The sequence below is a fragment of the Mastigoproctus giganteus genome, chromosome 2 (assembly GCF_048544385.1).
Source record: "Mastigoproctus giganteus isolate SK-2022 chromosome 2, ASM4854438v1, whole genome shotgun sequence".
NCBI classification, from domain to species: Eukaryota; Metazoa; Arthropoda; class Arachnida; order Uropygi; family Thelyphonidae; genus Mastigoproctus; species Mastigoproctus giganteus.
In genome coordinates this window covers 106,598,202-106,612,176 of record NC_143576.1, presented here as the reverse complement: position 1 = coordinate 106,612,176, position 13,975 = coordinate 106,598,202, and the positions used below count along the sequence as shown (strand labels likewise).

At 37.0% G+C, this 13,975-nt stretch overlaps 1 protein-coding gene across 1 annotated transcript in view; it reads left to right on the top strand.

Moving 5' to 3' along the window:
- The first annotated feature begins 2,398 nt into the window (after window positions 1-2,398).
- LOC150089482 (failed axon connections-like) overlaps window positions 2,399-13,975 on the top strand; it is a 124,135-nt gene continuing 112,558 nt past the window's right edge. Inside the window, exon 1 of the mRNA XM_090389515.1 lies at window positions 2,399-2,865. Within this exon, the coding sequence (XP_090245641.1) occupies window positions 2,611-2,865 (255 nt within the window). The 5' untranslated portion in view covers window positions 2,399-2,610. The remainder of the gene's footprint in view (window positions 2,866-13,975) is intronic.

Here is a 13,975-nt window from a genome sequence, read left to right as displayed (position 1 = left end):
TTTAATTCAATCATATATATCACGTACTACAGCTGGTTTTGTAGTTCAGTAGTTTCATTAGTTCCGTTCATTGATTAAATAAAATAGGGAAAACGTAACTGTGCAAAAAAAAGTGTTAGTAAGCTGGCGAAAGTACACTGAAAGGACAGAATTCATGGGATACCTGGTTCCTGAGCAACGCGAAGCTGTCATCCCTCTTGCTAGTGGACGAACCCACCGCTTGGCAGGTATATAGATACACTGCATTAACGTAGACGGTAATTCGATGTTAGTATGGATAAACTACGTGAGTTAACAGACTTTGAAAGAGGGATGATAGTTGGTGCCCAAAGCATGGGTCAGAAATTGCACTATCCCTGTTTGACAGCATCAGGAGTGTATCGGGAATATGCCATTTCCGGAATAACATCTCATCGTGGTCAGTGCTGTGGGTGGATAAACGTGACCGTCAACGTCTGTTTCGCATTCTTTCAGCCAACAGAGAGCGACAGTGGCACAAATCACCGCCGACTTCAACGAGGTGTGAGAAACGTCTCCACCAAGACCATCAGACGATCATTAGCCGCAATAGGTTACGGGAGCCGCCGACCCACCAGAGTCCCATTGCTAACACCACGACACAGGACTCTACGCCTCAACTGGGCGAAAGAACATCGGCACTGGACCTTGGATGATTGGAGACGGGTCTCCTGGTCTGATGAGTTTCGTGAGCGGGCGGGAGGGTGCGTATCTGATGGAAACCGCACGAAGCTATGCACCCGTCACGTCAACAAGGAACTGCTCAGGCAGGTGGACAATCGGTAAAGGTCTGGGGCGTGTTCAACTGGCACACGTTGGGACCTCTGGTACTTCTAGTCACATCGCTGAACGGTCCAGATTATGTGTCCATCCTTGCAGACCATCTGCATCCTCCCTTCATGGTCATTGTGCACCCACAAGGCAATGGACTCTTCCAGCAGGACAATGCGCCTCCCCACAGAACCCTGGTGACTAGAACATGGTTCGAAGAGCATTCCGTATATTTTACCACCATGGAATGGCCTCCCCGTTCACCGAAAATGAACCCTGTGGAGCATCTTTGGGGTGCTGTGGAAAGGTCCGTTCGAGCTTTGGATCCTCAACCCAGGACGGAATTATGGACAGCAGTCCAGCAAGCATGGATGGAAATACCTGTGCAACGCTTTCGTGAACTAGTGGACTCAATGCACCGCTGTGTGACTGCCCTTATCCGGGCGAAAGGTGGACCTACCCGTTACTTGGTAGGTATTCCCATGATTTCTGTCGACTCAGTGTACTATTAATCGTTAATAACTTTAAATATTTCTTAATGATACGCAAATTACAGGTGTAAATAAATTGACATGTCGAATACCTAACTGAAGTTTAATGAAAATATCAAGTCGAAAATTATACAAGTTGCAGAGTGGGTATATATGCTACATCCAGAGTGTTATTAGTCGAATTAGAGAAAAATACCTTAAGAGTTAAATTATTCAGTATGACTACAAAGAAATAACAATGTTATAACATGAAAATTACTTTAGTTTTAAGATTTATACCTTGATTTATTTATTAATTAATATGCCATTTTGTATTTTATTATATTATTATTATTATTTATTTTTTTTTGTAAATTTATTTATACCTTGATTTTAAAAAGTCTTTCTTTCCCTACCTCTCTCTCTACAAAATTGCTATGGCGTGTAAATATGTATCATATTTTATCATATGAATGAAAAAAAAAAAACCTGCAAACTGTCATTCATCAGTCGCGTTTATCTCATTAACTAAAGGTCATCTGATTAAGGTCGGTTTTTCCATCTGCCTTTAACAATTAATATCTACGAAAACTACATATTGTATTTTGGAATACTATATATTGTGTGGTTAAAAACATATCACCATGTACGGTCAATAATTTACCTGTTGACGGAAAATGGCATCACCCTCATCCCCTCACCGCCCCAGGTAAAAAAAAATCTTGTCCGAATGAAACTGTAGGTTTCCTGCTTACCCATCTCATAGAAAATGATTAAATAAGGATTATCGAACGAAGCTATAGGTGCCATCCCCACAACAAGTGCTGACAGAATCCAGTTTCCTAATACAGTACAGTATTTGATTTGGTGGTAAAACTAAAAGGTTCAACATCCGTAACAATTGCTTCTGTATATGGTTCTGTTGTGATTCATAATAGTTAAAAAAAAATACCGCGCTTTGGATAGTTTATGCAACCAAAGCATTAAAAATATGTTTAAAAAAAAAAAAAAAAAACTTGGTACACATTTATACACAAATAGATATACGCTAACATGCCTATCTCCCAGCAGGGTGACTGAGACATGCTATAGTGACAGTTGCTCCTCAGGCAGCATCGCGAGATTTGCGAGCGAGGTTCGAGATTTCACGTAGCCGTGAGGCGAAATAAAGCTTTACCAGGAGAAGCTGCTCTTGTGTTTGCTGTCAGTTCAATCGCTAGTGATCGTGCAGCAAGCGGCGACGATAGCTGTAACTGCGTGTTGTGTTTTGCGCCTCTCGCTTATCTTATTTTAAGCTTTCGCGTGTCCACACGCCATTTTGAGAAGCTACGTTCGACAGTATATCGCTACCATGACCACTGAAGAAGCTCCCGCTACGGAAAATGACTATTCTGCATCCACTAACCCCACTGCAACTCCAAACGCAAACACCACGCCTACTACTAAACCTGCGGCGGCTGCAACTAGACCAGCTGTCCACAAAACCGATTACGAGAAGGATATTGTGTATCTGTACCAGTTCTGCAGGACCCCTACGATTCCATCACCCTCCCCATTTTGTCTGAAGGTGGAAACATGGCTGCGAATGACGGGATTGAAATATGAGGTAAGTTAAACAATTTTCAATCTTCAAGGGAGTGTTAATGAATAAAAATGTGGTGTGGGCAAAGAAGATATATTTAAATCAAAACCTTTATGGAGTTGCTGCTAATTCGAATTGAGCCTTCTCAATAACAGCAAGACTCCTACATATGTTTCACTGCAATATTTACGTGACCCTTCGCATCGATAAATTTTGTGTTACGATGATACCTCCTAAGAAAACTGTAGAATAAGCTAGTCGATATAGGAACTAATATTTTGCAGTAAATGGATGATTATAGCTTCCCAATTACGAAGTGAAGCGTATACAATTTTTTTTTTTTTTTTTTTTAATTGTACGGAAAAATAAAATTAGATGGACAACATGTAGCCATTTAAGCCAAACAGCGCATTACTGATTAATTCACGAAGAACAAATGGCGAAAGAAGGGCTCCTTTGGATAACGTGAAAGTAGGATCATTGAACCCAAGATCGTATTCTATTCTGTGTAATTAACGTTTTCTACATGGGAACTTGGTTTCTGAAAATTTGATGCTAGTTCAAATAAATGTGCATCTTTCATCGGTTTATAAAAAATAAATTGCTTTCCGTGCAAATTTTTAGCCATATTTAACTTAAAAAAAACTATATCAGGGACGACGAACCTGAATCCAATTCTTAACACATTACTAATATTACTGGTACTCTGTTTCGAAAAGGTTGGTCATCCTGTGTTTACTTCATCGGTGTGTAATGTAAGATTACCTTCCTTAATTGAATTTATTTGTTGCTTGTTTGAACAACCAAACATTTAAAGATTTCAGTGCAATATGAAGTGTCATTTTGTATGGAACAATAGAGATTCTGGTCTTTTGTGTATTATTTTCATTCTAGTTTATTAATACGTCTCGTGGCACAGTTTTAAAACTGTGCTAGTGAGAATACGGAGCCTGTCATTTAGCCCTGAGACCTGTTCTGCCGTGTCCTTTTTGTCAGAATTGATGAGCATGCGCCATGCTATGCTGGTTGGAAAGTCTTCTTTAACCTAACAGCCCTTGTCAGAAATCTGGTAAAAAGCTTTTAGTTGCTGCTTTATTTTTGAGTTAAGGGTGGGTAGAAAATGGCAATTACAAAAGGCTTCTTTTTTTTCCCCCCTTTACGTCTGAAAACATGTTTCACTTATTTATAAAGCATATACTATTTCACTAATAAGATATCAATGTTTTAGGGAGGGGAAATAAATTGATTGCTGACAGTTACAAAACCAGTTTAACTGCATTCACAGCAAAGAATGTTTTATAAAATTTTCCTAATTCTGTATGTAATATCGTATTACATCCAACATATTTATTCTCTCTAAATAAAGAGCAACTTCCGTCCATGGCCGTCTAAGAGAATAAACAAAATTTATTTGTACGCTAGTCTTCAGTGTGAATTTGGTTTATATTATCTGTCCTGAAAACTGCATATCCATGGAGAATCGAGAGAGTTCACCTTAATTTCACTAATTTCCTTAATTAGTTGTTGGAATACATTTTTCTGCGTTCAACATTTAACTCGCTTGTGAAAAAGCGGCCATCATGTGGCGACAGCAAAGCAAGGTGTGCTAAAAGCAGGTAGCTTCAAATCAGGTCAGTGTCGAAGTCAATCGAAAGTACTCTCCGTGACCTATCAACACAGTGGCGCTGAAACGGGAAATCGCGACTTCGATGCAATATTTTTGAAAAATCAACAAAAAGAAGGGCGCAAGTGAAATTTTAAACAATTTAAATGGAAGTCGCGAGTTAAAATGTATGTATACTAAAAAGTGGGGGGGGGGATAAAGCTCCATTTGAATACAGAAAATTTAATTAAAAATTGTTTATACTCCTACGACCAGAGGACACCAAAAGGAGTTAAGAGCTTCTCAACTAGTTTAACACTAAGCAACATTTTAACAACAGGTTGTGTATTTTTTCTTGAACGTACCGGCTTGATTGTAATATGCGTATTAGCGTCGTTACATGTTGCCACAGCGGCTTAATTTAACTTAGCATTCAAACCGATTAAGATATATATGATACTAAATCCGAGGTAGAAGTTGTTAAAATTTTAATGTTTAAATTTGTGGTTGCCTCTCACTTTTTTTTTTTTTTTTGATGCGCCCAAACTCCTTGAATTTGGGCCCATTAAAATTCTAAATCACTGATAAACACTTAAGTCTTAATCAGTGATTCAAAAAGCTCAAGGTGAGGAGGAGTAAATACAGTGATTAATCAACCAAGCACCCCTTTTTCAACGGATTTCTTTTCCTCGCTTTATTTGGAAAGACCTTCACTTACCCCAATCATTCTGAAGGCACCACAATTTTTTTTTTTTTTTTTTTTTCCTTTACTAAAAAAAAGCAAAACTGGGTACTGAAATTGTCATGCTTGCCTTGCCTTATACTAGGTCACTACTCTGAACCCAAAATAAATAAAATAATCCATGCACTATCCAGAACAAGATGGAAAGTAACTCCTCTTTTTCTTTCCCTGGTATTCATCCTCGTGCTTGCTTTCTCTTGAATTAAATGGTTTAATTCAATGAGTGTTTCCTATACATAGAGGCGGTGCTTTTTTTTTTTTTTTTTTGGAACGGTACGGCGTACCGGCACCTTTTATTAACAGTGACATTTGGATGCTGTACACTTCGAAATTTATAATATTCCGCAAAATGTTTTCACGCGTTTAGCTAATTTTCAAATAAGCTTAGTTATTCAACTAAATTTGCAATTTTTCATGTCTATTGTTAAGATATTTTCTATATAAAACTTTAACAATTTTTAGAATTCTAAATGACTCAGTCGAACTTCAGTTTAACGAACTCCTTTTATAGCATTTTTTTTTTGTAATTCCCCTTGGAAATTACATTTAAAATAGTTTCCGTTGAGCGAAGATTTTTTTTTTTTTTTTTCATATAACGAACGGCTTAGGAGAGACTTAACTGGGTACGCACTTCTGGCCTTCAGGCAATTTAGGATATTAGTGCTGCTGCTAAGCAAGAATTGAGAGAGCTAAAGGGAATTACCATTCTACAACTTAAGGATACTTTGTAAAACCTGTCCCACATACGGAGAAGTCGCGCTGCTCAACAGTGAGCAGATCAAGGGATATTCCCAATGGGTTCTGGTTCAATTCCTACTGCTGTAGCGTCCAACCTTTTCCCGCACAGGGGCTATATTCAAAGTTAGATTTTTTTTCGGGGGCTGCAGCGAGTGATTTGAGAATTAGTGCGTTACATTTTCCATATCTTGTTACATGCAAAAGGAAGTTTCTGTTTTCATGTTACCGTTTTTATTTTTTATTTTTAGGCTATGTATAAAAAATACAAATTGCCAATACTTTTATGTGTAACAAATCCGTCACTATTTTATTAAAATCATAAAAATGACTTTTTCAAAAAAACCTTACTTTTGCCTTTAAATGCTCACTTTAGAAAACTTAAAACCCGAAAGGTTCAATGCTTAAGATGAATGAATATAAGGTGAATAAATAAAAATAATGATTAACCGAAAATTTTATTAAGTACAATACAAGATTACACTTACAAAACAAAACATTTAATGATATATATAATTAATATATATTAATACATATATCATTAAATGTTTTTTGTAAGTGTAATCTTGTGTTGTACTTAATAAAATTTTCGAATATTTTCAATTTTAGGTTAATCATTATTTTTATTTATTCACCTTATATTCATTCATCTTAAGCATTGATCCTTTCGGGTTTTAAATTTTCTAAAGTGAGCATTAGGAGCGAGAGTGATTTAATTTTACTTCGACAAATAATCATCTGTTTCGCGGAAGTGCGTTATCCACATTTTCCGTAAATTTTCCCTGTCTATGTTTACATGGTCACAGTAGCTGAATATCCGAATGACAACTTCATTTTGGAAAGTTGAAAAGAAAAATTAAAATGTAAGAACTAGTGACAATATCGATGACGAGAGAAGGTAAATGAGGACAAAGGTATTAAACCTTTTAAATGTTGGCATTTGGTGAAAATGAAACTTCATTTAACTGAAGTTAAATGAAAGAGAAATTCGTCGATTTCGAGAATACCTAATCGAAAAGACGTTTTCGGAAAAATTGAAGGGCATTTGATGAATGCTCAGAGTACGATACCAATTTCATCAAGTGAATGTGAACGAAGATTTTCACAAATGAATCCGATCGTCAGCCCCAACCAGAGCGTCGTTGATGACAAAAACAATTTCTTCACTACAATTTCTTAAAATTGTAGGCCCACTAGTGACACTTCGATCCAACAAACCTGTCGATTCGTGGCTGCTTCGGAAATGTCATTCAGCAACAGACACAAACAGATGAAAAGAAGTCGGCATAGTGTGTTGGATAGGAACTCAATAAAAATTTTGGAATATTCTATAAAAACTTTTTATTATGAAATATTGTTACTTATTTTTTACACATTTTACCTAATTTTTTTATATACTTGAATAATAAATTTATGCTTAATATACTTAATTTGTAGTTCTTATTCCAAAAACTTTGTTACTAAAGTAACAATATCAGGAAATACTTTTTTAGAGTACAGCACTGTACTTCTCAATTTTTCCCTGATAGCAAAGAATAAGTACCGGCACTGCTTTTTTTTACAAAAAAAGCACTGCATTGAGGTAAAGCAGACATCTTTTAAGGAACCTGCCTCCTCTGTTTATATATAAAAATGTTCTTGTTTATACTTATTCTAAGTCAGTGGAACTTACAATTAATTTACACGATCCAGTATTTAGCAGTCACGAGCTTGAACTCCGGACCACTCAAACACAGGTGCATTACCGTACTGTTGTTTGCCCGCTCAGCTATAAAAGCCTTTACTGTCACAAAAAATTATCCTAGCGCGAAAATCCAATGGTTCGCGATATCGCAGTAGTTTTCAAACTGAAATATCGCCACTCCTAAAACGATACGTATGTAGACATGTGCACTCCCGGCTAAATTTTGGAATCATGTTTCATTTTTCTTTTCAAAGTTCCTATTAAAATAGGGCCAACTGGTTTACCAATTTTTTTTTTTTTTATTGAAGTCTCGTTTCATTTTTCTTAATTAAAAAGTTCCTATTAAAATACCAAGTTGTTTTACCAATTTTTATTAAAGTATTTTTTTTATTATGTAAACAAACAAAATTAAGAAATTTGAAATATATTCTAGAAAGATGTAGAAGATTTCTGAATGTGGGCGCATTCATAGTGAGTAAGAGCTGTAACTTATAAAAATTGAACATGCGTCATTCAAAGAATTAGTAGTTTCGCGATAAACGTGGCAAGAAATAAGGAACTGAGTGGTGATAAAAGAACTGCTATTATAACTATGAATAAAGAAATGTTATTCCATGAGATATTATTCAAAGTACAGTACAGTATTAGCAAAAAAAAAAAAATTTCGTTTAAAGGGGTACAAACTACCATTCGACGATTCAAAGAGAGCGGCAGTTTAAAGGATAGACCACGATGAGGACGTCCGCGAGTAACAACGGAAGTTGCTACGCGCGGACGAAACAGGTGCAGCAAATCAATCCATGATTGATTTGCTGCACCTGAAATTAGAGCCGAGTTCAACAGGAACAGAGAACCTCCCGTGTCTACATCCACTTTAAAACTTTGTCTTAAACAAGCAGGACTTCATAGTCGTGTAGCTGTCCAAAACGGTTTACGGAAAAGTGGCCCCCCGCATTTCGCCCCAGTAGATAATGAGTACGCTACAGAAATATAAATACTGTATAGTCAACTCTCGATAACTCGAATTTTTATTGAAGTCCCAGCCCCTTTAGTGGAGATTCCATGTTAAACTCCCTGGGTTTGTGAAAAACGTTCCACCTGCAAAGGGCGTGTTTGGAAGGCTCAGTTGTGAAAGTCGTAACTAAACAAACACTCAAACTGCAAGGTCGGAAGCATTGCAATTGATTGGTCAAATACGGCAACATGCAAAAACCACGAACGAACGGCCACAGCAAATTGTTGCATCAGTTATTGCAGAGGCTCATGCCAATGTCACGGCATTACTTCCTAAAAAGGATTCACTTAAACGAACCATTCGTCATGTTGAACGAACAATGGTACTTCTGCTTTACCGAGCAATCTCCAGGACCTAATAATTCCACAAAATTATCAAGAAATTATTATCGATGGCAATGTACATCAGTTTTTAATGTATGATTCTCAGGACGAACTGCTCCCGGGTCGCATGCTTATTTCTTCCACTAGTAACAATCTTCAGTTATTGGCGCGTAGCCAGGAGTGGTTTTCTGATGGAACTTTTAACACGGTACCCACGCATTTCCAGCAGCTTTATACAATTCATGTGGTTCAATTCAATGCAGTTATTCTAGTGGCCTACGCACTTCCAAACAAAACTCGTGCCACATACGTCAAGCTGCTTCAAGAAGTTAATCTCCAACCCCAACGACTTATTACAGATTTCGAACAAAGTGCCATGCAAGCCTTCCAACAAGAATTTCCTGGTATTGTAAATACCGGTTGTTTTCTCATCTTTCCCAAAGCGTTTGGCGAAAGGTACAGAATGAAGGTTTAAAAGCTCGATACGAACAAGACCATGAATTTGCTCGTTGGATCCGAATGATTCTGGCATTGGCATTTATTCCTCCTGCTAACGTTCTTCAAGCATTTGAAGATTTAGTTGAGGCTGAGTTCCCCATTGAAGCTATGGTGATTGCAAACTACTTTAAAGATACATATACTGGAAGAAGACAAAGGAGAAGCCGGCAATTACCCATTTTTGCCATCGAATTGTGGAATGTTTACACACGAACACTGAATGATCAGCAACGTACCAACAACGGCGTGGAGGGGTGGCACAGGGGATTTCAGGAATCTTGTGCTACTTTATTCCCAAATATTTACCGATTCATTGATTCTTTAAAGAAACAAGGGCTGCACAATTTCGAAATTACATAACTAATTGCCGGTGATTCAAGCAATCAAAGAAACAAGTATGCTGCAATTTCTGCTAGAATCAAAAGAATAGTCCAAGATTCTTTAAAGAAACAACTTCGAGTTTTAAACAATAATATGCATTTATTCTATGATTGATTACCTTTTGATTTAATTACTTTACCCTTGATTGATTACCTTTTTGATTCATTCTATTAAAACAAAATAAATTAGAATTAATAAAAATTAAGTGTATTATTTACATTTTTATAGCCCATCTACTGGGGGCGAAATGCGGGGGAAACTTTTCCTGATCCCGTCCAAACCCCTTATTAAAATCGAAGAAATTGAAAGAAACCGATGGTTTGGGATAAGAGCCAAACATTTGAACAACTAAAGATTGGCAAAATGTATGTGGACGAATGAATCAAAATTTAAATTTTTTGATCAAAACGTTTGTGAGACTAACTGAAGGAAAAATGGTGTCATTGTTTAAGCATATTTGGGTGACATCATCAGAATTGAAGGAATTGTAAGAAAAGAAGGCTATAAAAACAATCTTGAACATAAAGAAATATCTCTGGACTTCGACTGTGTGGAAGTAATTTTATATTACAAGACAATTATCCGAAACACAGCTGTAAGCTGTTCTGGAACTTATTAGCAACTAAAGAACAGGAGCGGTTATTGCCAACTATGGTGTGGCCACCTCAACAGCGCCGACCGGGCTAGCCGAGTGGGTAAAGTACCTGCCCGGCAACCCAAAAGTCGCGGGTTCGATTCCCGCCTCGGGCTTGGATCAAAGTACTGCAAAAACTTTGGGAGGTGCAATATGGCCACAGAAGCCGATGCGCCAACAACTACCAAATCAAAAAAAAAAAAAAGCCACCTCAACAGCCTGACTTAAATCCAAAAGAGGTTTAGTGTGATCATCTAGATTCTAGACCGTGAAGTCTGCCCATTTTCCCAAAATTTATGGGGAACCTTGCAGATCTTCGGAATAATGTTAGTCAAGGGCACGATTATAAAATTAATCGCCAGAATGCCACGTCTATGTAAGGCAGTAAAAAAAAATCTCGTGCAGCATATTTTCAAATTAAAAATCAGTATGATTGTTTAATATTAATTTCATTTTTTCTATAAATTTTTCAATCCTTAAAGAAAGAAAATTTAATATACTTTGTAGGGTTTTTTTTTTTTTAATATTAAACCTTACATTGTCGTAGCTAATTTCAAAAAAAAAATAAACTTGTCATGCTGTGATTCCCAACTTTTATGCGGGAGTCTATCAAAGTATTTTTTTTGTAGTTTACTGGCGGTTTCCAGGGTGTCCCTATGTCCGCCGTTCGTTAAGCTTAATTGTGTGCCAGCAGAATCGTTTTTTTAGTTCATCTAATTAAAATTTAAGTTTAAAGTTAAGTTTAAAGTTGAAGTTTAGATCAAATCGTTTGAATGTGTTTTAGTTAATTTAAGTTAATGTTTAGTGTTTAGTTTTAGGTTAGGGTTAAGTTAAGTTTGAGTAAAGTTTAAGTTCTGTTGTGTGTTTAAGTTGAGTGTTAGTTAATTTAGTGGGCAAGTTTGGGTTTGAGTTAAGTAATTATGAAGCTGGTTTTGACATTAGTGTAGGTTCGGTTTAGGTTTAAATTTAAGTTATAGATGAGTTTAGGTTGTAGTTTAGGTTTAAGCTTAAGCTTAGATTTGAGTTACTGTATGCGGGAGTCTATATCACATTTATGTAGTTGGGGCCAAAGCTGCTAATTAATTCTCATTCCACCAATGATTAATAACTTGGGACTTTGGTCAGGCGCGCGGGTGCATAAGTACACATGCCTTGAGTGACCGGGGTTCGAGCCCGTGACTGTTGAATACGGTGCTGTTTCTTGTATTCTGTCTATCTTGTGAACTCCTCTGACCGTTTGGTTGTCCCGGAGTATAAACAGAATTTATTTTAACGCTAGTTAAACTCCACCGTGCTACATTATGATGTTAAGTCCAAGTGCGTGTTATATTACTACACATTAGGAAAGTGTTAATCATCTACGCCTCCTCGTGGAGTACCACAACTAAGCGCATAAATGTGCGATCCCCCCCCCATGAATAAAACTAACAATTTGATTTGACTACGGAGACGCAGGAACTCGAATATTTTGGAGAGAAGTCGAACATGGCTATTGGTGGTCAGTGTCAATGGATCGGTAATATAAATAAGTCTTTCACATAATAAACAGGTGCAGATATAAATAAAATAAATTCTGGTTATACTCCGGGACGACCAAACGGTCAGAGGAGTTCACAAGATAGACAGAATACAAGAAACAGCAGCGTATTCAGCAGTCACGAGCTTTAACCCCGGTCACTCAAGGTACGTGGTACTTATGCACCCGCGCGCCTGACCACTAGGGTACGGTGGCCTTTTTATATATAACTGACTTTAACGTATGAATTCCAACATTTCGAAAAATACGTAGATATGCGAGGATAAGAGTTCGTTCCAAAATAACGCTCTGTAAGATAAATAATAAAATATTGTTGGAGGGTCATAGAACTTCGTACATCTGCATAAGAAAAATATGCAAGTGGCAAAACAAAAACCAATTAATAACCTTAGTACTCTAAGATCTCAACTACCACGCTTGAAACAAAATGGTGTGTGTGTTATATCTATAGTTCTTTCACGATAAAGAACTTCAGGAGCAAGTGAATTTCTCTTTATCGTATGGTAGATGACTTTCATCAACCGGTGAAATACCACCACTGCTTATTGGAGGCTTGAAGTGGTGAAACCCATGTTTAGTCTCTAGAGCAAAGTTTCCGGCATCCCCTCCCCCCCTTACTACTTCAACCCATGCACGGTACTAAGTACTATAGGTTTTGATACCTTTCGTGTTTGGGGTTTTCATTAAAAAAAAAAAAAATACAGAGAAGGGCAACGAGATTGGTAAGGGAATGAAGGAATCCTCTTACCAAGAGAGGCTTAAGTTCTGCAAATTGCAGCGGCTGGAGACTAGGCACCTGCGAGGTGATCTGATTGAGGTGTATAAGGCCTTGAATGGGTTGAGCACGCTGAATTGTGATGGGATTCTTCCACTTGCTCAGATAACGAACATAAGGGGGCATAAATTGAAATTGAGTAAAGACATTTGTAGAATAAATGTGCGGAAATTTGCCTTTAGCCAGCGGGTGATTAATTGCTGAATAAACTTCCATCTGTCATTGTGGAAGTTGATAGCTTAAATAAATTCAAGGAGGAACTGGACAAACATTTTAGAGGGAATATTTGTGTGAATTTTTAAAGTTATTTATTTATTATTATTTATTTATTTCTTTTTTTTTTTGGCTGATGCTACATAAGGTCATACACGCTTGCTTTCTTGCATCATATGCCTCTATTACTATAAACATAAAGAAGCACATGATTATTACATGTTCGAAGTCCAATCAGACTATATATGAACTGTATCAAAGATGACAAGTGGAATACTGGCTCAGATGTGAAAGAAGGTTAATTGTACCACCGTTATGTGGAAAACTGGCACAATCCTCGGCGGTGGTGTGTGTTCACGTGAAAGGAATGCCTTCCATTTAGCGAAAGGAGAAAATCACCATGGATTATGCTTAGTCCATTCAGGTAGTGGCTGAAGATGTTGCTGACCACCAATCCGCGCAGCTATGGGCATGTAACTTGCTCATCATATGACAACTCTTCTTTAGTACAGGTGAAAACGTCATTGGTCTACCTCAGTGTTTCTCAATCTTTTTACTCTCGTGGCACATTTTCCAAAGAAGAAAAATTTCGCGGCACACCTACGTAGTCATAGAAGAAGAAATTTCTAAATTAAATAAATAGAACGAAAAATAATATTAACAATTTTTTTATTTATACTTATATTATATCTGTGTTATGCAAACAATTCTTACAACCAAAATAAAATATTCGGACAATGATGTTAAAATAAAAACGACGCTAGTTTTTTTTTTAAGATTTCGCGGCACACCCTTTGAGAAACACTGGTCTACCTATATGACCCTAGTTAAAGTTAGACCATTCCTATTGTTTTTCCCACGTTGTTAATGTGTGAGATCTCCTGCGATAAATGAAATGAAGCTTAAAGAAAACTGATATTTACAAAGTGGTACTTCAAGGTAGCTCACTCAAAACTCCCATTTCACTGCAACTAAAAGGAGTTTCGGGTGACAT